At 39.4% G+C, this 27,862-nt stretch overlaps 1 protein-coding gene and 1 pseudogene across 1 annotated transcript; one reads left to right on the forward strand and one right to left on the reverse strand.

Moving 5' to 3' along the window:
• Positions 1-714: 714 nt before the first annotated feature.
• On the reverse strand, positions 715-17,393 carry LOC107660095 (chondroitin sulfate synthase 2-like; annotated as a pseudogene).
• A 3,905-nt stretch (positions 17,394-21,298) lies between these two features.
• LOC107660140 (protein Wnt-6-like) lies at positions 21,299-27,412 on the forward strand. The gene is made up of 4 exons (XM_016449374.1): positions 21,299-21,708; positions 22,225-22,445; positions 23,801-24,126; positions 26,613-27,412. The coding sequence occupies exons 1-4, from the start codon at positions 21,632-21,634 to the stop codon at positions 27,072-27,074; spliced, it is 1,086 nt and encodes a 361-aa protein (XP_016304860.1). The 5' UTR covers positions 21,299-21,631; the 3' UTR covers positions 27,075-27,412.
• The last annotated feature ends 450 nt before the right edge of the window (positions 27,413-27,862 follow it).

Raw genomic sequence — 27,862 nt, forward strand, 5'->3', positions numbered from 1 at the left:
GTTTCTTGCTGTCCGCTAAGGCATAGGACATACACAACACCGGAAGCGAGCAGCAAAATACAGTAGAACCACTGATCTATAATAGAGAACATTAATAACAGTCATTATAGATCAGTGAGTAGAACCCACTATAATCAGTGACGCTGTCTTCCCTTTCACAAATCCATCTCCCATTCCAAGTTACGTCCTTTGGCTGTTTGGCTGTTTACTGTTTTATTTCTTTTCTTTTTCTGCTGATGGCCCGCTACCCTAAGACCTGTCCTGATCACCCTGTCGGGGTTTATTCTGAGATAACAACCGGCGTCTTCAGTAATGAAATGCACTGTAACACTGTTAGTGCTTGAGTAATTTCAATGTGCCGTTTTGAAGTACGTTCATTATATACGCTTTCAAACATTTCCGCGTGTAGCGTGCCAGGGTTGCCAGGTTTTCACAACAAAACCCACTCAATTGCTACTCAAAACTAGCCCAATCGCGTTTCGAGGGGGGTCAACTGGTAAAAATCACGTTCCAGGGGGTAAAATACACGTCTTTTGGAGGTTCCCCAAACTGCGGTCACAACATTAAAATAAATTCATCCTAACGAGGCAGCAAAATGAAACGTGTCGCAAAATAAAATTTTAAAATTACTCAGAAAAGCACAGTGAAATAATTTTTTTTGTAGTGCATTAACAGTTGTGAGTCAAGTGCTCACGGAAGTTATGTCTCTAGACATTTCTTATTAAATGTCTCAAAATGTTCCTTTCAGAACATTTCTCTTTGGTTTCAGTAAGATAATCAAACAGCTTTTACTAGAGAACTGGTTGACAGATGTTAAAATTATGTTAGCCAGTCTACAGTTACCCCACTGTTGCTTCTTTGGAAGGTCATCAGGTGCTGTTGCCTTGTTTTTGTTCAAATATTAGCATGGCGAGTTGGGAACGTGACCCCTGGCTCTCCAGAGTGCTCTGGAGACAGCAGTGGAACACGTCCTCACTTAGCTGTGTATCGCAGGTCTGGTTGCGGTATGCCTGGCGCAAAGCGGGCTCGATAGCACGGAACACGTACAGCCCTGAATACTGCACAAACATGTCATAAAGATCCAGGCTCTCCAGCAGCTCCTCGTTCTCCTGCAAATCCCCAGTCATCCGTGTGTGCGAGGACATGTAGTCAGAGTTGTAGAAACACGCCTCCTCAAAGATGTAGCGATCAAAGTGACCCGCTTCCCTGACCAGGTCTGATGAGGCAGGAGGAACCTGGTCTGGATAAGCCACACTGTGGTCAAATTCTTGGAAATGGATGGGAAAGAAAGCCTGCCAGCCACTGATGGCATTCATACGACAGCGATTCAAAAACTCTTGAGTTGAGTACAGTGTCAGCTGTGACCAGGAGGAAGAGTGTTTCCACCGAGTGCTTCCTAGATACAATATCCAGGATCCGCAGGACACCCGGACTTTCTGTCTTTATGCTGATCCAAGACACCTTCACGCTGGGATATCTGTGCTCGACGGAAGTGATCTTAGCCTTGACCTCTGCAAAGACGTCATTTGTACTCACTTTTTGGGCCTCGGCGGGTTCGTAGGTGAACAGGAAGTTAAGAACTGCATTCTCACCAGTCTCAAACAAGTTGGAGGAACAGTGATCTAAGAAGCGCAGCGCTACATGGGAGTCATAACTGGTGAGAGGCAGGAGGACGTGGACTCGTGTAGCCTCTGTGACATAAGGCATGGGGATAATCTCTACCTGGCTGAGGGGTCGCACAAGGTGTACACGGCGTACGATAGATTTCTGGTGACCAGACTCAGTTGTGGCCTGGAACTGCAGGTCCAAGGTATACTCCATCCCTCGTGTATGGTCCAAGCGCCTGTAACCATTCACCAGCTGTGGAGCACTTAGCTGTACAAAAGGGCTGTATTTTTTGTTAAGCTCTTCAACAGCGACCTTGATGACGTTAGTCACGTCATCACGATCAGCACCACTGAGCAGGCATTTAGGGGCACCGTCCACGCAGGAGAAAAGGTTATTTTCAGTAAAGTAGTCCCAACGCAGTACCTTAAAGCGGCTCTTGGGTTCAAAGGGAGGTGTGATGCCGATGGGCCACAAAGCACTCTTGTTTCCATCCACTGCTAATTCACTGACATTCTTTATCTCAGACTAAGGGTGAAAAGTAAGATTCATGAAAAGCTGACAAAAGGCATAAAACAAACACATACGCTGTATCTTTAGGGAAAAAAGCTTGTCACTCGTACAGTACACCTTCATACCTTTAAATAATCTTAAAAGTTGCATATTAGTTCCTTAAGAGTACATATCAGTATATTAAAGTGTAAAATAGTACGCTTTAGATCAGTGGTTTTCAACCAGGGGGCCAGGGCCCACTAGAGGGCCTCAGCAAACTTTCAACGGGAATTCAAGATGACTTAAAAAAAAAAAACTGTAGATATTTATTTATTATTTTTCTTCATTCATTTATTTAATTTGTTTATTTTCTTAAGACAACACCATGGTTTTAGAAAACCTAGATATATTAAGGAGGAATAATTTTAAAAGTGTGATTTGTAGACCTCGAAAAGTCATTTAAATGATTAAAATCTTATAATGTTATCATGAATATACATTTGTCTAATTATGTTAAGTTCTAAAATATTTAGTAAAAAAATGATAAAAAAAATTCAGTTAACCCTTAATCCTTATCCAGTACATCACAAACAAATAGAAAAGTCATGGGGCCTTTGTATGGAGTTAATTTTGTGTCTTTTTTTTATTCAATAAAACATACTGTGAGAGAAAAACTATAGTGCCCTCCACTAATATTGACACCCTTGGTAAATATGAGCAAAGGTGGCTGTGAAAATAAATCTGCATTGTTTATCCTTTTGATCTTTCATTCAAAAAATTCACAAAATTCTAACCTTTCATTTGAGTATAACAATTGAAAGTGGGGAGAAACTCACATTATGAAATAAATGTTTTTCTCCAATGCATGTTGGCCACAATTATTGGCAGCCCTAGAAATTCTTATGAGTAAAATATCTCTGAAGTATATTCCCATTCATATTTACATTTTTTAGCACACCAAGGTGACTAGGAGCATGAAATAGTCCAGCCATGACTTCCTGTTCCACAGGATTATAAATATGAGGAACACAAAGGCCAATTTCCCTTAATCATCCATCACAAGGAGTAAAACCAAAGATTATAGTTCTGATGTGCAGAACAAGATTGTTGAGCTTCACAAAATAGAGTGGCTGTAAGAAAATAGCTAAAGCATTAAAAATCCCCCATTTCCACCATCAGGACAATAATTAAGAAGTTCCAATCAACTAAAGATGTTACAAATCTGCCTGGAAGAAGATGTGTGTCTATATCGTCCTAATGCAAGGTGAGGAGGAGTGTTTGAGTGGCCAAAGACTGTCCAAGGATCACAGCTGGAGAATTGCAAAGATTAGTTGAGTTTTGGAGTCAGAAAAAATCAAACAGCCCCAACATCACCACATGTTGTACAGGAGGCTTTCAAGAAAAGTCCTCCTCGCTCATCCAAAAACAAACTCGAGCATGTTTAGTTGTCAGACACGACTGTAACTTCAAACGGGACCGGATTCTATGATCAGATGAAAAAAAAAAAAAAAAAGGAGATTTTTGGCAGCAAACCCACCAGATGGGTACAAAAAGTCTTGTTAAGACTAAAGTTACTGATAACAAATCTCTTTGCATTGCAAACAAATATTCTTTTTACTTTATACAGTTCCCACATTTTCATTATGCACCCACCATACATTTTGGTCTCTGTTCTGCTGTCATTTTTTGCGGATCTAAACTCTGCTTGCGAGCTGAAAAGTTTTGCTTGTGAGTAAAGCTGAAGCATCTCAGTGGGCGGTAACTATGCACCAGAAAGAAAGACCTGTTTCTATTGATCACTCTTGCTTTGCACAATAATCTGGCCACAACCCACTGCATGGTCCTGGACAGAGAGCGAGCTTGTGGCGTTAAGAACAACACGTCGTTGTCTAATGTCATGATCATGGTCTTCTTTAGAACACTCTTAAGTGCATGTAGATAACCAGTTTCAAAACTTTTCAACTCGCAAGCTAAACTTTTCACCTCACACGCAAACATTTTAGACCCATTCAGCAGATCAGAGAGCAAAATATATGGGTGCATAATGAAAAGTGTGAGAACTGCATAAAGGAAAGAGAATATTTGTTTGCAACGCAAAGATTTTGTTATCAATTACTATATTTTTGTAATTAAATCTTTTATTTTTATTTTTTGTAATTGCAGTCTTTTATTTTTTAATTACAATGTAATTAGTTTTGCTCTCAAACACAGTATTTTTTGATTGAATAGAAAAAAAAACAGTAACTCCATACCTTTGAATGTTGTTGTGGACAGTGGGGTGCGTTTGAGTCAAAAAAGATTAGAACCACTGCTTTATGGGTAGATAAGGTAGAAAGATGTACCTTTGAGGCCACTGTCCCAGTGACAAGCAAAAGGTATTCAAGCAATATTCATGCATTCAAAAAGTATGAATTTAGAAAAAAGTACAGATGTTGGTTTTGATGGCTTTCTTTGATAAAGAAATGTTATGCATGCAGAGAGTATACAAAATACAGAGCTAAATAAAGCAATGGTATATATATACAGTGGTGTGAAAAAGTGTTGGCCCCCTTCCTGATTTCTTATTTTTTTGCATGTTTGTCACACTTTAATGTTTCAGATCATCAAACAAATTTAAATATTAGTAAAAGATAACACAAGTGAACACAACATGCAGTTTTTAAATTAATTTTTATTATTAAGGGAAAACTAAATCCAAAACTACATGGCCCTGTGTGAAAAAGTGTTTGCCCCCTAAACCTAATAACTGGTTGGGCCACCCTTAGCAGCAACAACTGCAATCAAGCGTTTGCGATAACTTGCAATAAGTCTGTTACAGCGCTGTGGAGGAATTTTGGTCCACTCATCTATGCAGAATTGTTGTAATTCAGCCACATTGGAGGGTTTTCGAGCATGAACCGCCTTTTTAAGGTCATGCCACAGCATCTCAATAGGATTCAGGTCAGGACTTTGACTAGGCCACTCCAAAGTCTTCATTTTGTTTTTCTTCAGCCATTCAGAGGTGGACTTGCTGGTGTGTTTTGGATCATTGTCCTGCTGCAGAACCCAAGTTCGCTTCAGCTTGAGGTCACGCCAACACTTTTTCACACCACTGTATATATATATATATATATATAGTTGTTGTAAAGAAAGTGTAAATCTAACCTGTAGTTTTTCAATCTCTTCATAGGTCTTCTGCAGTTCTATTTCTGTGAAATGTTTGTGCAGACGATACATAAATTCTGCACTGGTCACAGGATGAACAGTGAGAGCATTCTGGAATCCATCATTTTCCATTCTGGGAAGGTCCATATTGTTTTCCATTGTAAGATAATTATAATTCAGGCCCTGAGGTAAAGCAAGATTGAAATTAGATCAGAATGTATTATTTTACATAAATATATTTATATGTATTGTTTTTTTAACATGCCTCGACATTTGGCACTATAACAAGAACGTGATCACAGTTTCATAGACAGCACCCATAGGTTAATTCTGGTCATCTCTAGTCAGCAGACCCTTGCAATTTGCAGTAATGCTGTTTAATGTCTTGTTGTAACCATGCTAATTAACTGCACAAATCGCAGCATGTCTGCAGCTGGCCTGCCGAGAACAGGAAGTAATTTACTTTGTGGCTCAGCAGCAGAAGTACATCATTCCATTAAAGTAATCCTGGTTTCTGGACGCTCACTTGTTTTATGCTGGATCCAAACAGCATGTTCAGGTCTGTGTGTATTACTGATGCTTTATTTTCAGGTCACTGCTTTTTACGTAAATGTCCAAAAGGTCCAAATTTGAACAACTAGACTGTCTTAAACCCAGTCTAATGATATGTTGCCTCTGCATGAGACTGATAGCTCACCTAATGAGAGCCAGTGCTTTTAGTTTCTCTGTGGATTGCAGAAGAAATCATTATTTTGGATATTATTTCCACTTGCAGTAATAATAATAATTATTATTTATTTATTCATTTATTTATTCATTTTTTGCTTTTTAATGATCATACACCGATTTACAATAATAAACAATTAGCTTTATCTGCTTCCAATGCATACTTTTCCCTTTAAACCAGTTAAGTGCACACTGTGCTGATTGCCTACACAACACTAAAAACAAATACTAACCCCTAACCTTGGTAGCACATCCTGATAGATACCATTACTGTTTGTCACGATTGGATCCATCCATGATTTTTCTGAACTTAAGTCTGAGTTTTTCTTGACTGTGTAATTGAGTTGACCAATGAAAGCTACTGTGGGTTGGGGTTTGTATTTAACTGGTTTGCTTCCAAAAATTTAAAACCACTAATTGATTTCTACTTTACAGTAGTTAGTCTTAAAATATGAAATATTTACAGGTGCCTCTCAATAAATTAGAATGTCGTGGAAAAGTTCATGAAATCATGTGTTTTTATTCTTTTAATTAGTCTGATTCTAAAATGATTTTGCATTAACTTACAATTTAATTAAAGTTCCCTTCCGAGGGAACTTCGAACTGTGTCCTCTAGAGGTCGCTATGGGGAATGCCTTCAGCGTGACCGGTGTCTCTCGGCAGAGGCTTTGCTCTGATACCCGCAGTTTTACACGGCTCGCGTTCTGTGTGTGTGTGTAGTGAAGAGCAAGCGCGTTTAGCTCTCGAGGGAGTTGGATGCGCTCTGCATTCATTGCTTGTTTCTTGTAAGGGATAAGTATGAATTGAACGCGCTCATCTCATGAGGAGACGGCTTGTGCTCATCGTGATGCATTCACAGGACTACTGAGGGGGAGGTGAGTACTTCACCATTTACCTGAGTTTGTAGATAGCGTTTGCATGAGTGCGTTCGCCTCTCGCGGGAATAGCAACGAATTCGCGGAAGCGGTTCCTGTTCTCGCTTGATTTCCGAGGTAATCTAGTGCTTGGGCGGGGCGTGTGTAGCTCCCGCGGGAGCTAAATGCATGCTGCTCGTTGTGGTCGCGGTGAGAATTGTCTGCCCATTGCTGTTGATGGGCAGAACCGGGAAAGGACCTGACGGGAAATTTATCCCTATCAGTAATTTCCTTTTGTTCTTATAGGAGTGTATAGTTTGGATCTCTGCATATGTTGAGCTCAGGTGAGCCTTCCATTCCTTCCCGATCTTCATGTGGAGTACGATCCATTTCATCTATCTATTGCTAGTTTATGTGAATTCACTAACTAGTTTCTCCACAGCGCTACTTGGACCTGTTTCTGTTTTCTGACTGTGTTTTAAGATTAGGACCTCTGCGAGCACCTCCCCTGCTTAAGTCAGAACCTCTCGCTGTTGACCGATCATGGTGATGGTAGCTCACCCGTCGTTACTGGATCCAGACTGGATGATAGCCCTACATCTTTGGCTTCATGCTTTCTGGACCATGCAGCCGAGTTGCGGGGCCTCTGAGAGAGCCGTTTTAGCCAATCAGGTCCGCAGTATAACGCTGCAACTTCAGGACCCGCGGGTCCTCCATTCGGGTGAGAATTTTTCGGAGTATAAAAGCCCCGATATACTTCAAACTAAATCGAAGAACGAACTGAAATGACGTCATTTCGAACAAAATCAGGCCGAAACAAAGTTCGTTTTGAGTTCGTTTTGGCAGTTCGAAACAGCTCACCAAAGCAAACTTTTTGGGGGACTTCGTTTTGCCTCCTAAACACCTTTGATCTACCATTGGTCCGTGGCGATTATGCAGTCGGTGGTTGTGTTCTGGAACTCCACCTTCTTTGACGTGCGATTTTTTATTTTTTATTTTTTCCCCCGGTTCGTTTCTCATTCCACGGAGGCCAGACTGGAGAACACATCTCCGCGACTATCTTGCGGGCTGTGCACGGTCCAATCTTGAATGTTTCAGCCACACTTTGTTGCATGGCCCCACAAGCTAGTACTCGGAATGTCAAGGCCAGTCTCTCCGTAGTGGAAATCTGTGTCCTGTGCGTTTTTGCATGTTTCACATATGGCGATACCCTTTTCAAGAGATCGTCAAACCGCGCGCCGCACATTCTGAAGAATGAAAAATGCACTTCCTCATCTGTGCTCCGCATTTGCTGAATAAAAAGGGCAAACTCGCCATCATTCTTTCTGTTTTCGTTAAGTGGACGCACATACCATCTACGTCGCTTGTTCTTGTTCTTTTTCTTTGCCATTGAATAGATCAATGCTACTGCCAGATGTTTACGAAACTGTTCTTCTCTCACAGCCGCCATCGTTGTTGTGGGTACACGCGGCGGCGTGACACATGTTTACAACCCCGCCTCCAGCAGCGCGGGGGTGTTGGAATGTTCGAAAACAGTATACCGTCGCTTAGCCTTTTCGAACTTCTTTTTGCCCTCAAACGAAGAACGAAAAAGAACTTCATTTGAAGTATATCGGGGCCTTAATGCTTCGTGATGTGCTCCCTGATGTCCTGGCTGGGTGTTTGCTTCAAGAAGCTGCCCCGGCCAGGACGCTCTACTCATGTCTCGCCCCGAGGGGTCTCCTGAGATTTGAGTCATCCTCTCAACCATCATGCATGTTCTCTGAGAGGGCTCCTCTCACTGAGGCGTTGAGGGGCCTAATACTCTTTTGTTCCACTCTGCAGTTTGATAGACGGTCAGGCCCGCGGGACCTCCCTGTCACACTGCCATTATGGTCGAACCGGTGAATCGCCCCTTTGCGGAGTGGGCTTGAGTACGCTGCGTTCCCTGAGGTATGAGTGAGATGTGTTTCTGTGGAAACACTTCCTGAATGCTTCGGCTCCGAGGAGCAGTAGCTCTTCATGCATTAATGGGTTAATGAGTCCCATTGTTTCTCAGGTTCTCTTCAGGTCTGGTTAAACTATTGAGATAGAGAGCATGAGATTGTGTTCAGCTGCATCAGTTGATGGTCTCTCTTTGGGCCCTGCTAGACTGCCCTTCTAATCTAGCGCTGCCGTCTGGTCGAGCAGAGAATGCTCCCCTCAGTGTGAGGGTTAGCTATGAGCCTATTGCTCCCAGTTTGTGCTTTGAAGGCCCGCCTCAGCTTGAGAGCCGAGAGTGCTGCTCCAGAGAACGCCGTATGCAATGATACTGAGTTGTTAGGCCCGTCCTGTTGCCTCCTCGGTCAGTTGCCTCTATGCTGGGACCCTTTGGTTCCCTGTTGAAATGTGCAATCCCCTTTTAAGCTGGATCCCATTTCTGATGTACCAGTTGCGGTCAATCTGCTCCCCAGACATGGCTGTGCTCCCCTCACTGCGGGAGGGTCTTTTATGAGCTCGCCGGTACTGGGCAGGTTATGTGAGTCCTTCTCTCTACTTGAGAGTTAGGTACTTCGCCCCTGGGCTATTGATCGCTTCGGTCGAGCTGGGTTCCTCTCCCTTAGCTAAGGGTCGAGCACTCCGCTCTTTGAGCTCTGTGACAGCGACATCAGGTAGTTTGGCTGCTTTCTGCCTCCCTGATTAGTTGCCCCTATTTATTTGAGCCTAGCAGTGCTCCCCTCACCTTAGAGGGTTACCTTTGAGCATGCCTCTCCCAATTGAGGGTCTGAGGCCTCCTCTCAGGGAAAAGCAGGTCCTACGCTTTTGGAGCTCCATTGAGCAGCAGCCTCAGGTTGTTAGGCCTCTCTCTGCCTCCCTGTTAGGCTGCTCTCTTTGTTGGTGGAGCTTAGCAGTGCTCCCCTCACCTAGAGGGTCACCTATGAGCTCCCAGGTTGAGGTCTGTCCTGTGACGGTTATGGTTGAGTTGGCGATACTCCCCTCACATGGAGGGTTTTTCTATGAGATACACCTTTTTCAATCTATATGCGCTCTGAGCATGCGGCCTCCCACTGAATTATTGTCACTCCTTGAGCGGGCCACAGCCACGTAGGGTCTAGGCCTGTCTAAGGGACAGTTTTTTGGTTACCCTTTAGTAACGGTGTTTCTAAATCCATGCTATGGTAAGTGCACACGCTGAGCTTCTGTGCACTTTCTAAAATCCACATTGTGGTAAGTGTGCACGCTAGGAATTCTGCACTCTTTCTAAAATCCTGTATGGTAAGGGTTACGCGCTGTCAGCCTAGTTTCCTTTCTCTGAGTTGGCTAGGCCCCGGTTTTCACCTTGGGCTCCACTCAACCTATGTATCCCTGTTGGTACATTACGGTATTTCTAAATCCATATCTATGGTAAGTGCACACGCTAGTTCTCTGTGCACTTCTCTAAGTCCATATTCATGGTAGGTGTGCACGCTAGCCTTTGTGCACCTTATTTAAAACCCTTTATGGTAAGGGTGATGCGATGCTGGCCTCGTCCCTTTTCTCTGAGTTGGCTCTGGCCCCGGTTTTTACCTTGGGCTCCACTCTCCGCGTACACGCTTTTGTAGACAGGGTGTTGCTACTAAGTCCACTGGGTATCTTGTGATCCTCTGGCAGCTTGTTCTTAGAGCAGGAGGTAGTCCCTGTGTGACAGGCCAGGATATGGGTTATGTTAGCCCTGGTACTTGGCCGTATCCCCTTAAAGGAATCCTTTTTATTTTTAATTCCAAGCCTTGAGCTTTGCCCTGGGCTCGGGCTTTATACAGGCCAGCCCTTACAGGTAAGTTCTTTGGTGCACAGCTCAGGCCTTTGGCCATAGGTGGTTATGTCACTGACAGCCGTCAAAACGTCCTAGGGGCAGCTCCGCTGACTTGGTTGAGTTGGTACTTAGTGCTTGCCTTAGTTTTGGCATGCACTCCCCTCAGCATGGCAGCGTGGGTATACCGTTCCCCATAGCGACCTCTAGAGGACGCAGTTCGAAGTTCCCTCGGAAGGGAACGTCTCAGGTTACGTATGTAACCATGGTTACCTGAGAAGGGAACGAGACACTGCGTCCTCTAGTTTCCTTGCCATGCTTCGGACGCAAGCTTCAGACGAAGAAGTGGATGACGTGTGATCCAGCGCCCTTTTATACTGTGATCGTGCAGGGTAATGACGTCATAGGCTGTCGCCGGCCAATATCATTGTCGTGTTTAGATGTATGCTTCAGACACCGGTCACGCTGAAGGCATTCCCCATAGCGACCTCTAGAGGACGCAGTGTCTCGTTCCCTTCTCAGGGAACCATGGTTACATACGTAACCTGAGATGTTTTCCTGAAATAAAAATGAATATTTATAGAAATAGCTAATCAAAAATTGTCCTACACTGTCCTATTTTTGTGTCCCTGTAACATGAATCTTCTGCCAATGGGTTACAGATGTATTTTGTGAGACATGTGGTTCAGTGTATCTACACTACCATTCAAAAGTTTGGGGCCGGTAAGATTTTTTTTTTTAATGTTTTTGAAAGATGCTTATGCTCACCAAGCCTGTATATATTTGATCAAAAATACATTTTCAGAAGCCACTACTCCAATCATCAGTGTCACATGATCCTTTAGAAATCATTATATGCTGATTTAGTGCTCAAGAAACATTTATTATTATTATGAATGTTGAAAATACATGATACTTTTTTTTCAAGATTTTTTGACAAATAGAAAATGAAAACTTTTTTTAATATAGCAGCATTTATTTACAAATACAGTCATTTCTATTACTGTCACTTTTGATCAATTTCATGCATCCTTGCTGAATAAATGCATTAATTTCTTTAAAAGAAAAAAAAACTTACTGACCTCAAACTTTTCAACGGTCATGCATATTTGCAGCTTAAGTCATGCAAAAAACCTGAATCCAATCAGATCAGGCTAAGAGCACAACAGTGTTCTTTCACCTCTATGCCAAAGCACTTAAATAAGCCAGCAGCCATCACCCATGTCCAATCCCATTTAACACATCAACTCACAAACTAGCATATCACACTTACGCCATTTTACCAAGCACATATTCTATACTGTCTCTGGTGCAAATTACGTGCAATACATGTTTTGAACATACGCAGAACATTTTCACATGACTGTGAGCTTGTTTGAGTATATCAATGTACCTGCCTCAGAATTTGAAAAATACTGTGAACTATTGATTATTTGGCCTCCCTGTTGCATTGAGCCCCTCGATATATAACAGCAAACCCTCTTAATAAGGCATGGACCCTTGGGTAATGTGGTTTCCTGTCGAAACTAGACCCTAGGTGAAAAAATGTAGTCATTTGTGACCAGCATAAACATTGCCAACTAAGGGAAACCAGCTACATGAAAAGTCCACTTTATCAACACAGGCCTGTTTGTAGAGTTTGCCAGGATGATCTGTACATAGTTCAGGCTCTGAGTCCCCCAATACCCCTCCTCCCTTCCTTCAGCTTATTTCGGCACACAGCGCTCTCAGCCACATTTGCCCTGGGATAGATACTATTTTAGCTTGAGCCTTATTGGAATCTCATGATATGAGAAATGTAACTGCCTTGGTGATTCCAGGAAAGCAGCAGACACAGAACTGATCCTGGATTGAGATTTAGTCATTTAGATCAAAAATGACCAACAAGAATTAAAGGAACAGTTCACCCAAAAATATGAATTGAGAAAAACTTAATATCCATCCATGTGTTTTCCAAAACTGCCTGTCCTATGCTGTAGTCTATCCCAGTGTCTCGGGCTTAAAATTTCGATTCCGCCTATCGATTCCTATGTGGTTTTTTTTTCCTTCATCTGTGAGGACCGGACCTAGCGATCTGCCAGGACCTTGCTCGCTAATCGAAGCACTCCAAAGTTTGGCTACATTTGCGATCAGATGCCAAAAAAGCCAAGTATAATATCTGTGATAGCTAAACATGTTGCAAGAGAGGTGTCACCACCAACATGACAAAGCACTTTAATTTAATAGATCGTTAAAAAGATCGCGAACACGATTCAAACACCAACGTGATTCTATTCCTAAATTACAATGATTCGTCTGTTTCATTCCTCAACCTCTGACGTGTCCGATCAATGTTGTGATCACTTGGTTCGTCCGTGTAGCATACGATCACATCAGTGTGATTTGAACATTTAAATTTGCGTTCGCACTGCCATTGACCTAAAGAGAGCAGCTGTCTGTCATGAATGAAACAGCTTCACAGTCTTTTCAGCCACACAGTATCATTATTTCTGTGTTACAAACATTCAAATCACAGAAGTACTGGGATAAAAGTTTATAGTTCAGATATAAACTCTGATGTGTACGGTAGCAATTAAAATAGAGTAAATCACCTTTTGAAAGTAATTTGACACTTCAAATGAAGATTTGTCAATTACATTGTTACGCCAGTAGGTGGCGAAAAGGGGCTGTTAAAATGTATTTGTCTTTGAATCATACAAGAGATTCGTTCAAGAACGCTGATTCATCCAGTAATGAAACAAGTACATCTTGAGTGAGTCATTTAATCATTAATTCATCGATTACATGTGATTTTGTTTAGTTGTCTAAAGTTTTTTCTTCAGAATCATGAGAGAACCACAACTTGCTCGATTTATCCAGAATCATGCAGTTCTATTTTGCACACAAACAGCTCTTAAAGAGTCCAGTTTTTATGTAGCCTGTTGATTTTTGTTCATGGTATTCAGCTTCAATAAATGATTTGCAAAAAAGAGACACAGGATAAATGTTTGATATCATTATTTAATCACATTGGAATCGAAACTGGGAATCGAAAACAATCGGAATCGATAAGCAGAATCAGAATTCAAATGATACCCAACCCTACCCTCAGGCCATCCAAGATGTAGATGAGTTTGTTTCTTCATCAGAACAGATTTGGAGAAATGTAGCACTTTCTCACCTGTGGATCCTCTGCAGTAAATGGGAGCCGTCAGAATGAGTTTAAACGGCTGATAAAAACATCACAATAATCCACAAGTAATCCACATGACTCCAGTCCATCAATTAATGTCTTGTCAAGTGAAAAGCTGCATGTTTATAATAAACAAATCTATAATTACGATGTTTTTAACTTTAAACTGTTGCTTCTTGCTAAAATATGAGTCCTCTATCAATAATATTGCTTTCTCCAGTGAAAAATTAATCTCCTCTGAATTAGGAGAGAAATATGCACAGATCAAGCACCGTTTAGTGAAAACAGTCCAAAACAGTCCTAAACAAATATGTTGGTGTATTATGATGAGAGGACAACAGAGGATGGAAGTATTATTACAGATTATGGATGTTATTATGATGGTATTTTGGCCAACAGTTTAAAGTTAAAAACACTCAGCTTTTCACTTCACAAGACGTTAATTGGTGGACTGGAGTCGTGTGAATTACTTGTGGATTGCTGTGATGTTTTAATCAGCTGTTTAAACTCTCATTCTGATGGCGCCCATTCACTGAAGAGGATCTATTACTGTGATGTAATGCTAAGTTTCACCAAATGTGTTCAAATGAAGAAACAATTTCATCTACATCTTGGATGGCCTGAGGATGAGTAATTTTTCAGCAAATTTTCATTTTTGGGTGAACTATTATTTTAATAAAATTGAAAGCTGATTAAATAATAAACTATTAAAACAGAATGCAATTTTGATTGTTTTGATTTGGATACCATTTTTGTTTTCGAGACTGGATTTAAAGGGGTAGTTCAACCAAAAATGAAAATTCTGTCATCATTTACTCACCCTTATGTTGTTACAAACTTATTTGGCTTTCTTTGTTCTGAGAAATGAAACTTCTGGACCACGCTGACATAATATGGAGAAAGACAGCTGAAATATTTTTCAAAATATCTGCCTTAGTGTTCCACAGAAGCATGAGGGTGAGTCAGTGATGACAGAATTTTAAATTCTAAATGCTCATAAAAATATTGCATATGTCATAAACCAAATTCGAGTCCCAGTTAATCATTACCTCTTACCTCATATTTCTCCACACAGCTCATGCCAGCATAATCAATGATACAGCGACCGAGCCACTCATCAGGTCTGATGCTTACGATGTCAGTCCTGCATTGCTCCAAGAAAGGCTGGAGCTTCAGAAGTAGTGCATGGGATAGTAGAAATCCTGGTCCACTGTGACAGTACCTCCCCTTGGTTTCACCTCCAATAAACTCTCTGGGCTGGCCCATGTAAAGCTGAAGGTCCATGCTCAGGTGGCTTACTAAGGTCTTCAGCCTTTCGGGCTGGGTGTAGGTATCATCCTGGACAAAGTAGAACCAATCATAATTGGCAATGTGATGTTCTAGAAGATGTCGGACAGACTGGAACATGTTTGGAACTGGACGCTCGTCACCGTGGGCTACCACAAATATTCCATTAGGGAGTTTGTGATTGCGAGTGCCTGTAAAGAAGATGAGATGGCCATCCAGGTGGTGGTTGAGGGTCCGGTTGATGGCCACAGCTAAAGTGTTCATGGTGGTTTTGGAGGTAAATACTGAGACAAAGAGACGTTCACGAATTCCAAGCTCTGTGCTGGCATACTTGGCTCTAAAGAGAGAAAGATTATGGATATATAATAACAAGAATTATAAATATAAATAATAACATGAAGAGTAAAGCAATATAAATCACAGCACAGTTACATTAGGAAGTCACAAGGACAGCTGGGTTTGATGTGCCAGTTGGTCAAATAAACCAACCCAACTATTTATAACATACCACACACAGAAGTCCAAAATAGGCAGCAGTTGTGTCATTATTTACCCATGTCATTTAAAACTTGTCTGTTGTCGTTTTTCCATGAAACACAAAATAATTCTCATGCAGCTCTTTCTATATGACAGTTTGGAGTGATAGGACAAACCAAATTCTGAAACCATATGATAGTAGTTTCGTGTAAAGGAAGGTTTGGCCAAAACTTAAAAGAACATTATCTCCCATTCTCAAATCTCATTCTTCTTTCCACACATTTGAATTGGCATGTTATGTTCAGTAACGACATAAAGATATTTTGGCATCCATGACCCTGAATGTGAATGCAAACGAGATTTCAGAACTTCAGCGAAGAAGAAGATTATTAGTCAATGATGTAATGATTTCATTTTCTTTGTTCCTACAAAAAGCTATTGTGTGACTTGAACAGCTTTATTCACTATGCACCAATTTGGGAAAAGTGCTGCATAAAGATTCATCAAAATTCCTTTAGTGCTTCACAAAAACAAAAACAACAGGGTTGGTGTTGAAATATTAATTTAAAAAATGTGCTTAGATTATGTGTTACTAACTATAGTAATTGATAATGTGTATTTTATATTTAAAATATTTTTGTCTTCATTGTCTTAGGATAAATCTTTCACAAATTGCCAAAAATGTTGACAGGCAGTTGGGTATTTATTCCACACAAAGTTTTTCTTTTTCTTTCTGACTTCTCAAACTGCAGACGTCATCCTATGTTCTATTCACTCAAACTTTAGATGCCATGTCCTTGTGATGGACTAGCCATTCTTACAGGGTTTTCTCCTGCTTTTCTCCTAATATGCTGGGATAGAGGATAGACCCTATTTGATATATTTGCTCTCATTTGTACATCTATTGGTGTCTGACATTTTCTTTTAAACTATATGCTCAAACTAAGCGTAATGCTTAATATTGGCTGGAAAATCCATTAAACAAAATGTTACTGTTTAGTAACTCTCAACGACTCTGGAAACTTTATTAGCCACCACTTTAAATACAATCAAACAGTAGTTAGTATTATCATTATTATATAATGACCAAGGGGCAAAATCAGAGCCATGCGCTTTTTTTTTTTGCAAGTGTCCTACTAAAGTTATATCCCTCTTTTGCGCACAAAAGACAAACCAGGTAACTTTAGTTTAGCAGCATACCTCTTGCAGAAAAGCTCCACAGACACAAAGGAAATAAATCTGCTTGAGATGCTGTTGTTTTTATTATTATTATTATTATTAGGCCTATTATTATTATTATCATTATCATCATCGTCATCATTATTATTATTATTAAAACGTGGTTGACTTATTAGGTTTTTGTTTATTTTGCAAACTACTCACAACCTTTCATGCTTTAAATACACCCAAGAGACTTTAGTCAGGATGGGCTCTGTATAGAATCATTGTTGGAGCTCCATTCTACACCTACCTGAAAACTTTCTTTGGAGGACCTTCCTGGGCAGGCTTGTTATAGGGCAATATTCTGGGCTCAAAATCCTCCTGGATATTTCCGTTGTCAGTTGTGCCACTGGATATCGAGCTAGGTTTACGGGCCCCTATCGAGCTCCCGGGATGCCCTATGAGCATCTCATCGGCGGCTCCTATCCAGTCAGAGTCGCAGGACTCATCCACCCAAGTGACGCTCAGGAGACTCAGAGTGAATCCCAGAGAGATGCCCACAATAATCGGTCCGGTCGGCCTAATTAGAGACACTAGCATTGCAATTCTCATGTTTTAGTCGGTGGCAGTAAACAGTGAACTGTCCGCTCCACAGCACAATGAAGAGATGCTTTTAGCAGAACGAGGCTGCGGAATCGCGTCGCTCTCTCTCTTCGCACCTATAAAGAGGCAGACGTGACGGTCTCTGTTGCCTTCTGACGTGTCATCGCTCCGGACTCCGCCCTTTACTAACCAGACGTCAGTCAATGCAAATTCTAAGCGCTGATTACTGCCATTCGACAGAAGCATGGATGGAGGAGGCGCCATCTGCGAGACCGCAACAAACCTATTAACTCCAGCTATAATTTAGGGTAAAAGCGAATTTGGTCGTTTGTCCTGCCCCTGGGATATTGCGAGGAAACCGCATTTGACCTGGAAAGATCTTTCTTTGTCTCACTAGAGGGCGACCATTCTCTTTGAGACTATGAATATAATCCTACATGTGGACGCAAAAAAAGGAAAAAGAATAATAATAATAATAATAATAAAATACATAAATAAATAATACTCTTATTATTAGGTGTTATTTTAAACATTTAATGTAATTAAAAATAAGAAAATAAATTATTCTAAAACAAAACAAAGCAAACAAACAAAAAACGAGTTGAAAAAATTACTGAAGAAATGAAAAACAGGCTAAAAATAACACATAGCCTATTATTATGTAAAAAGGCCTGTTTAATGTTTAAAAATATAGGCTAATAATACATACATAACAGACAATGTGTGTGTATTACTCACTTCAAACATTGTCAAATGTTTGCTCATACACACAATTTTTTGTGATCTTTTTGACTAAAATGTTTTTGTTTAACATTTAGGTGAAAGGTTTCAGTAAATGTTATATAAGAGATTTGGCTGATTCAGAAGACCCTGTTCTGTCATCTAACATGCACTAACTTGATCGTGTGAATCATATTATAACCAAGAAGTTAAATGCCCCCCCTTTAAAAATGGCAATCAATCAATAAATCAATCAAACAGTAGCTTTTGGTCCCTGTAACAGGAGCTATGAATTACATTATCTCCAAATACTCACAAACACAATCATAGTATGCTTTGCGCACACCAATTTTCCCCCCATAAATCAGCTATTCACAGGCAAATAACTACACCACTCTCAGACTTTAAATGTGCACAAACATGGTGCAATATACACAAAAACATAGCTCAGACCTTGCTTTCTGTTTCATTCTGTCCTCCCCTGGAGCATCACATCTGTTCCTTCTACTGCATGCCTGCAGCTACAACTGAAGAACAAAGTGGACTCCCCAGAGCTGTGCTGTGTCTTTCTGTCCCATTACAGAGAAAACATTTTTCTCCATGTATGTGGTTGTTAAAACAGTAAATATTCTGACAGTGGGTTGGGTTTGTTACAGTTTTATTTTCTGCAGATGAAGCGGATCATGAAGTGTTCTCCTAGGGGTAATCATTACTTTGGGAGTATAATGGTAATTGTTTATAAAATGCCTTTAGTAAGAAACAATGTAACACTTTTGGAAATAGTATATTTGAGGTGATTCTGTGTGTGTATTTACCAACTTTGTCATTTTCAACAGTGCCTTACATTTTTCAGTGTAAAGCCCTCAAAACATATGTTAGCTGAAGAACAAATACACGAGAACTATTCAGTCAAGTATGTAGTCGTTTTATTCTTCCACTAGGTGGCAGTAATTCATTAAACTGAGTGCCCTAAAATTTCCCCATTATATTTAGAAGATGTGCTTTTGAGTGCCATGTGTAGAGATGCATTTATGCTTTGCAACATTGTTTTAAACGGTAATGTGAACAGACACATGATGAGAAAAAAAACTGGAAATGATTTTGAAGAACTTGCATTCATCTTCCATATTATACGAGATTATATATGAAATATGAGATCTAGATGTCACTGTGAGGTACAATGGATTAAATTAAAAACTATGTAACACCAATTAAACTTTGTGAAACTGTTTTATTCATTTTCTCCCAAATGTCCACTTGTCCGCCCAAAAAAGTACAATGAATAAAACCATAGGAATATATTTGAAGGTCAAAGACCTTTCCGAGATGATTGTCCAGGCCTACAGTTGCGGTATTCACAGTAAGCCATCAGAGTGTATGGGGCCCTGAGCCAGGCATTGTTCATTCACAGCTCACAGTTTTCATCTGAACACTGAGGCTGTTTACTGTCTCTGGGATAAACGCAAGGAATGTATGGCAGAGTTTACTAAATAATGTTACTATGCCACCACCTCCCTCGGAAAGCCCAGATCACATGATCGCAGAGGCTTCAACGCACCCAGTGTTCTTACATGGCCTGAGAGTGAATACATTTTCAGCAAATTTACATTTTTGGGTGTTAACTACGTCTTTAACTATTCAAGTTAAATTTCACCCAGAGACACTAGCTGAACATACACCAAGCAGTTTGGAGAATGCATGGATGGATATTAAGTTTTTGTTTTTCTTTTCTGTGTTTTTGTTTCTGAAATATGCCCATTCAATTTAGAAATATTGTGTCAATATTTAATAATTAAATGTGTTTTTAGAAATGTCAGGTCATCGATTCTTGGAATTCTTTTTAGTATAACTACTATAAATTTCTAGAATGAAGTGTCCTTTTCTATGTTGTGTGCATGGTATCATCAAAATAATTGTCTGCCAATTGATGAACTCAAGCAGCTACATCTGATTACCCTTATCAAAAAGTAGTATACTTCAAGTTTATTTTAGTAAGTATACTTAAGTAAAGTTCAAGTATATTTTTAAGTATACTTTATGTAGTAAGTATACAAATATCAGTGTACTAGTAGTATACTTGTAAGTGTACTATTTCAATACTCCTTGGGACTAAATTGGCCCACTTTCTAGTATATAAAAGTATACTTTAAGTATAACAGTAGTAAACTTTGAGTACACAACTAGTTTACACACGGATTCTAGGAACACAAGTATAGCTCAAATATGTTTAGATATATATATATGTCAAGTATACTTAAATGTCATTTTAAGTATATTTCTGAGAAGTACATAAAAAGTAGACTAAAAGTATACTTTCCTATTTTTAGTTTAAAAGAAGTATACTAATAGCACACTTGAATAAACTTCTTTTTCGTAAGGGTATGCTGGCATCTTGCAATAAATAAATTAACTAATTAATTAAAGAGGCAGATGCAAGAAAATATCAGTGGCCATATAAGGCTTCCCAATCCATCCCAAGACTGCCCTGAGAGAAAGACTAGAACTCTTATACATTTGATCAAAGTTTGATAAACAAGAAGATGATAAAGCAACAAGTCATTTTAAATTTGTCTTTGCTTCTGAATTTTGATGGGAAGGTTTGGTATGAACATTTGAAATTCATTCTGTTTGGCTGGAAAATGTTCTAACAGACAAATTATGGCTGATAACACAGGATACCGATATAGCTGTAGGGCCAATAGGACTGCCAAGGTCAACACAGGCAAGAGAACACTTTATGAAAAACATATCAAAAACGACAGCTGGACATCATAACACTAATTTAAATTTAAGGCCTGATGAAAACGAGAAATAAAACGAAAACAAAATGAGACGAGTTTTCTGGCTGACATAAATTCATGGGAATCATTTCTGTTTCCAAAACAAATAAGGGCTGTGCGGGTTTACCCTTACGAAAAATAAGTTTATTCAAGTGTGCTATTAGTATACCTCTTTTAAACTAAAAATAGGAAAGTATACTTTTAGTCTACTTTTTATGTACTTCCCAAGGAGTATTGAAATAGTACACTTACAAGTATACTACTAGTAAACTGATATCTGTATACATAAAGTATACTTAAAAAATATACTTGAACTTTACTTAAGTATACTTACTAAAATAAACTTGAAGTATACTACTTTTTGGTAAGGGTACATCAACTAAACGTGTGTCATATAGGGTTTCTGCACCGTTTGTTTACAAACTCCTGAACTTTTTGTCTTGACAGGGATTTTTCTGACGCTACGTCAACAGAGGTGGAATGCGCGCGTGCCAATATGTTAATAAGATTCGATAGACAGGCTGTTCAGAAGTGAGTCGCGCGGGTTTTACTCAGTGAACGCTTTTGAAAAACATGCTTATTTGATGCCAGTTGTTTGGTCTCACTAAAGAAGTGGAATATCTTTTTTAATTGAGTTTAAAGTAGCGATGATTCTTTTGTGCTCGCGCCCCTTCTTTTTTTGCGCATCTTTGGGTCTTCACGTACTTTTAATCGCGTCTCGGCAAGGCATTTAAAACGTTTTCATGCTGTTCTTCATTATTGCTGGATATGACGCCAATACAAATATTCACCGACAAAACTCGGACACATCGGTGGGACAGTTTCAGGTAGATTTAACCAGTTTGTGGATGTAAATCCCTGGATGATGCTCTCAATGCAGAAACACGTCCTCTTGTTACTTATTATCCTCAATACGACCCTCACACCTCTGCAACGAAGGTAAGCGGCTTATTCCTGCCTGTTAATATTCTTGTTATTGAGCTGCACAAATAAGGTTCTATGAAAACTAATGCAGCATTACTTCTAACAATTTTCATTTGAGGCAGTTAGATGAAGGTGATTGCAGCAACAAACGCAGGGATTTATGATTTTGCATTCAAGTTCAACAAGCCTTTTTAAATAACAAGATGCAATGAAAGATGTGAAAAACTGGTTTGTTAATGGCAAATAACTTTAAGAGGGAGGGTCGAGACTTAAAGGATGAAAGAAGGAGGGAAGTGAGGAAAAGGACAGAGTATCTACAGTTTTTTTGTTGTAAATGTATCCTCTTTGTTGAAATGGGTTTTCAAAAATTGAAAAATAAAAGAATAATAATAAACTTTTATCAATTTTTGTACGTTTATTATTTGGAGAAGGCACTCAGGTACCGTGAGAGAGTAGATCTCTGAAAATGCCTCTTTTGTGTGGTTTTGTGTGTCTGTATATAGTGGTATATACCTATTTCTTCTGCACCAGGGTGGATGGCAACCCTTTAGTGATGGATCCCAATAGTATCTGCCGTAGAACTAAAACGTTGGTAGGCAGACATGCCGACGTGTGCCAGTCTCAGCCTGAGATAGTTCAAGAAGTGGCAAATGGTGCCCGGTTGGGCATGCGAGAATGCCAACATCAGTTCCACAGCCGTCGCTGGAACTGCACCAGCCAGAGCAGAAACCTGGCCAAGATCCTGCAACAAGGTGAGGAACAATACAAAAGCTCCTCATTACATTAATTTATGCGCTTGAAACGTTTAAATTAAGATGAAATAGATACAGCCTTCTTAACAATTAGAATAACAATGACCCTGTTCAGCAAATTATGATCCAGAATGGGTGCTTCCATTGGCCTCTCTTTTTATTTATCATCTGCATAATAGGAATTCGTATATTTTTGCAATATCACTATGAGTCATCATTCCCCAGAACATCATTTCGAAATCCCCATTGGGTTGAAAATGTAGTTTAGACCAAAATACAGACTAATTTTCCAGTAATCAGATCTGACTTTATTCCCAGAAAGACACTGTACATGTGTTGTTGTTGTTGTTTAATACTTTTAGTCTTTTGTGCAGATAATTTGTTGCTCAGTCAGCGTTCTGTATGGCATGTTTGTATTTGAAAGGTATTCTAAGTTTTTTTTTTTTTATGTAAACCTGTAAACAACCCTCACGTTGATCCAAATCTGTATGAGTTTCTTTATTCTGTTTAGCACAAAAGAAGATAGTATGGGGGAAAAGTACTATGGAAGTCAATGGCTACCGTCAACTGTTTGGTTACCAACAACCTTCAAAATATTTTCTTTTGTGTTCGACAGAAAAAAGAAACTCATACAGGTTTGGAACAACTTGTGGGTGAGTAAATGTTGGCAGAATCGTCATTTTTGGATGAACCATCCAATGAAGGCCTTCATTAACACCATGTAGTTAGCCGTATGGCCATTAGAGGGCATAATTGTATTATGTCAGTTTGACCGTGTTAATGGTTACTTGACATAACATATATGAAGAAAAAAGCAGTAGACCTTATGCTTTTATAAGTATTATAGACCTTGTAGTGCATGTGTCTACATGAGGCTGAGATCTCGCCAATAAAAGACATTTGGTTTGTTATGCTTGCACTTTTTTAAATCCAAACATGACATGCCAGTTGCCGTCAGTTTATAAGTTAGACTTGTGTACATGTTAATTTGATACCCCAAGAGTGAGTGTGTCTTGGAGGAATCATTTATACTAAGGAGAAAAATGCTTTTTTGGCAGGTCAAGGTGTATTGAGGCAGGTCTAGACAACGGAGATGTGTGTGGAATGTGAATCTGCTAAATGAGTTATTGTTAATGTGGCAATTCCTTAGATATTTAAGTGATCTTAGAAGTGGGATGGGGTGTTGTCCTGAAACAAGAGTTTAGATAAAGATCATAATCAAACACATACCAGGAGATGATCCACATGGCACTTTTTCAGATGGTCATGATGAGACAAAATATAAGGTTTTGTATTTAAACAAACTGTAGATTTTTCCCTGTTGAGTTAAGGTTCTGTTCTGAACTGTTCTCTAGATATCCGGGAAACTGCATTTGTGTATGCTATCACAGCTGCTGGGGTGCTGCATGCAGTAACACAAGCCTGCAGCCAGGGAGCACTGCCACAGTGCGGCTGTGTGACCCTTCAAAGTTCCTCTGAAACTTACCATGACTCCCCAGCAGAGCAGGTACTCATCCAGGCTTCACCTGTCCAAGATGGGCGCTGGGAATGGGGGGGCTGCGGAGATGATGTGGACTTTGGCTACGAGAAGTCTCGTCAGTTCATGGACACCAGGCAGCGAAAAGGCAAGAGTGACATCAGGACCCTTATTGACCTGCACAACAATGAGGCAGGAAGACTGGTACGTTTACATTTCAGGGTTTGGCTTGGAACACAGAAGAATATAACATTGTACATTGGACATTGTAGTAAATATAACTTTTGCATTCTCATTTGCTTCAGTAAGAAAGGGGTAAGAACACTATTGCGTTTCCACAACTTTCCAAAAGAGGAAAAATATATACAGAAGGCAGCAAAGAGAAATATGTAAAATCTACATCACTCCTTCAACATCTGCAGTGTTTACTCTTTAATCTCTTTTTTGTGTATATATATATATGCCTTCACCTTTCACCTTTACACTTATATGCACAAATAAAATTGCATATTTTTTAAGCAAAATCACACGAGCAAGAGTGCTGTTGTTCTGTAGGTCAACATGAGTATTATTTAGCCATTAGCAGGATGCCGCGAGTAATTCAAACCAAGCAGCACAATAGCGAGTGTAATATTGGTTTTGTACAACGGTTTAATAATACGGTAGGTTAATATTGAGTCACTTACATTTTCGACATAATATTCCCAGTTATTTTGTCTATTTTGATCCTGCCGACTCTTTAATCTCTTTTTTGTATATATATATGCCTTCACCTTTCACCTTTACACTTATATGGACAAATAAAATTGCATATTTTTTAAGCAAAATCACACGAGCAAGAGTGCTGTTGTTCTGTAGGTCAACATGAGTATTATTTAGCCATTAGCAGGATGCCGCGAGTAATTCAAACCAAGCAGCACAATAGCGAGTGTAATATTGGTTTTGTACAACGGTTTAATAATACGGTAGGTTAATATTGAGTCACTTACATTTTCGACATAATATTCCCAGTTATTTTGTCTATTTTGATCCTGCCGACAAAAATAGTTCCACAACAAGTCAAAGCAGAATCAGCAGTGGGGCCTCGCACATCAACAAAGTTTTGTCCCTGAATGAATCAGTGTTTTGAATGAATCTACTCACTCTACTGAATGACTCACTCTTAAAGACTGTCACTTGTCGCCACCTACTGGTGTATCATATAACCTGATGTAAAGTTTGCCATTTGTTTCTTTCAGTACTGTCTGTGGTTGCTAATGTTTATATGTTATAGTACTTTTTATGCAGTCTGAGATTCTTATAGAAATGTAGATTTTGGAATAGTAGAAATTTCACTGATATTCACAGAGCTTTTTATTGCAATGTTTGTTATATACCTTTCAATATTTTATTTAGTTTCTTCATAATAATATAGCCTTTAAAAATACAAACTCAGCAATATTCAAAACAGTCAAAATACTGTACATGTAAATGGGTAGTGTGTGTGCAAGTAGCACATGTACAGGCCTAGTCTTTTATACAGATAATGAGAGTAAATTATGTTTTGTTTTGTTGCTTACGGGGTTGACTATATAAGTTTTAACTAAATAAGAAAGGGGAAATGCCCATTCACCTATCACAGTTTTATTACCATTACTATCACCAACTGCTTTATAGTTCACACACACACACACACACACACACACACACACACAAACACACTTTGGACCAACTTAAAAAAAAAACTCTAATCTGTTACAGCTAAATGTGTTAGTTTTTGGTTTGATATTTAATTTTTTATTTAATAATAATCAAAAAAGATTCATCTTTCCAAAGACAAAAACATTCATAAAAAGTAAAAACATTATTTATTATAAAGACCACACTTAATATAAAATTTTTAAGCTTTTTTATTCCTTATATTCACCACCATAAACGAAGGCTATAATTAGCTATAATATGTAAGTAAAATTTTCACTTAGTTTTGCGCTCACAAAATTTTGTTAGTCAACATTTAATTTAGTTTATTAATATCAATAAAAACAACTTTGAATGGCCTTAATATTTATATTTATTGTGGTGTCTTTTTAAAAATATGCATATTCTCTGTTATGTGCCAATAAATAAATAAATTAATAAATTAACAAAAAACAAAACTGATAAAACCCACAATCATTTCAACAGTCAGTAAAGGTAGCCAGTATGTTTTCTGCACATCAACTCTCTGGTGTCAAACATACTATTTAAACAAAATTGTTTATTCATTTATTTGTTTGTTTGTTATAATTTTTTATGGGAAGTGTTATTTGGTTTTAGACAAACTGAACAAAACATGTTTAAACCGTAAACCATAATTTTTGATTAGACCAATATGAAAATGCACTTTAAATAAATGACACAATCGTTTCGCTTTTTCAGTATTTATTTAGCTAAACTGAGCTGAATAATGACACCATTGACTTTTGTGACAGCTGATTTATAGCTGAAATTGAATTTTTATTAAAAACTGTTTATTACAGTAAAACTACTTTGAAAAAATCTGTTGTCTAAAGCACTATATAAATAAATGTGGCTTATAAGATATCTGAGCAAACTTCTCCCAGAGGTGCTTTTAATTTAAAAGACTGGATGTGGAACGGATGAACAGATGAAGAAAAAGAGCAAATGTTGTCTATTTTCTCACTTTTCTCTCTTGCCTTATGTGCCTACAGGCCATACGGACACAAATGCGGACAGAGTGTAAATGTCATGGCCTTTCTGGTTCCTGCACTCTTCGCAGCTGCTGGAGGAAGATGCCTCTCTTCCGTCAGGTCGGTGACTACCTCATTCAGAGCTTCCATAAGGCCATTCGTGTGATGAGTGGGAATGATGGTAAATCGCTTGCCACCATCGATCCGGATACCCTTCCCCTGGATGCTAACATCCTCATCTATTCAGCTGAGTCACCTGATTTCTGTCAGGCCAATCAAAGGATGGGTACAGAAGGCACACAGGGTCGTGTGTGTAACAGCACAGAGACTGGGCCGGGAGGCTGTGACAGCTTGTGCTGTGGTAAAGGATTTGCAGACAATACACTGGAATATGAGGAAAACTGTCAGTGTAGGTTTCACTGGTGCTGTGAGGTTCAGTGCCAGAGATGTTCTGTGAGAAAGGAGGTGAGCCTTTGCTTGTGAAGTCTGCTCAAGGAGATAAAAAAATAGAATTGCATCTGTATTAGTTGTGTTTGAGCTGGAAGGGCACGTTTGTTTTCTCCCCTATGCATAAGAATGTCCTCTGTGCAGAATGAAGCAGTGACTTGTGAAAACAGGTGCTTACCATCCTATTGCTTACGTGAATTTTTTGATGGTCCTCAGGACTGAGCAGTGTCGCCAGGTTTTGCTAGAGAAATAAACGACCTGGTCTGAACAAAAACAAGCACAAATTAGCACAAATTATTACCTGGCATGGGTCACCCGTCCTTCGGATGAGACGTTAAACCGAGGTCCTGACTCTCTGTGGTCATTAAAAATCCCAGGATGTCTTTCGAAAAGAGTAGAGGTGTGACTTCGGCATCCTGGCCAAATTTGCCCATTGGCCTCTGATCATCATGGCCTCCTAACAATCCCCATATCTACTGATTGGCTTCATCACTCTGTCTCCTCTCCACCAATAAGCTGGTGTGTGGTGGGTGTTCTGGCGCACTATGGCTGCCGTCGCATCATCCAGGTGGATGCTGCACACTGGTGGTGGATGAGGAGATACCCCCTGACAATGTCAAGCGCTTTGAGTGCCTAGAAAAGCGCTATATGAATGTAATTAATTATTATTATTATTATGGGTAATTAAACCCAAAATATGCGACTCCTGGTTTTAGGTGGTGGGGCACATCACTCAGTCTGCAAAGGGCAGCCCTACATGTACCCCTTTGAAACATATTTTGTTCCAGTTTCCAGCATTTAGCATTGTTCTGCCAAAAAATATT

This window comes from Sinocyclocheilus anshuiensis, unplaced genomic scaffold, assembly GCF_001515605.1.
Source record: "Sinocyclocheilus anshuiensis isolate Anshui unplaced genomic scaffold, SAMN03320099.WGS_v1.1 scaffold55, whole genome shotgun sequence".
NCBI lineage: Eukaryota > Metazoa > Chordata > Actinopteri > Cypriniformes > Cyprinidae > Sinocyclocheilus > Sinocyclocheilus anshuiensis.

Coding starts and splice junctions, on each gene's coding strand:
- LOC107660140 (XM_016449374.1), top strand. CDS start 21,632: ATGATGCTCTCAATGCAGAAACACGTCCTCTTGTTACTTATTATCCTC. Junction 21,709..22,224: donor CTCACACCTCTGCAACGAAG/GTAAGCGGCTTA, acceptor CTTCTGCACCAG/GGTGGATGGCAACCCTTTAG. Junction 22,446..23,800: donor GGCCAAGATCCTGCAACAAG/GTGAGGAACAAT, acceptor ACTGTTCTCTAG/ATATCCGGGAAACTGCATTT.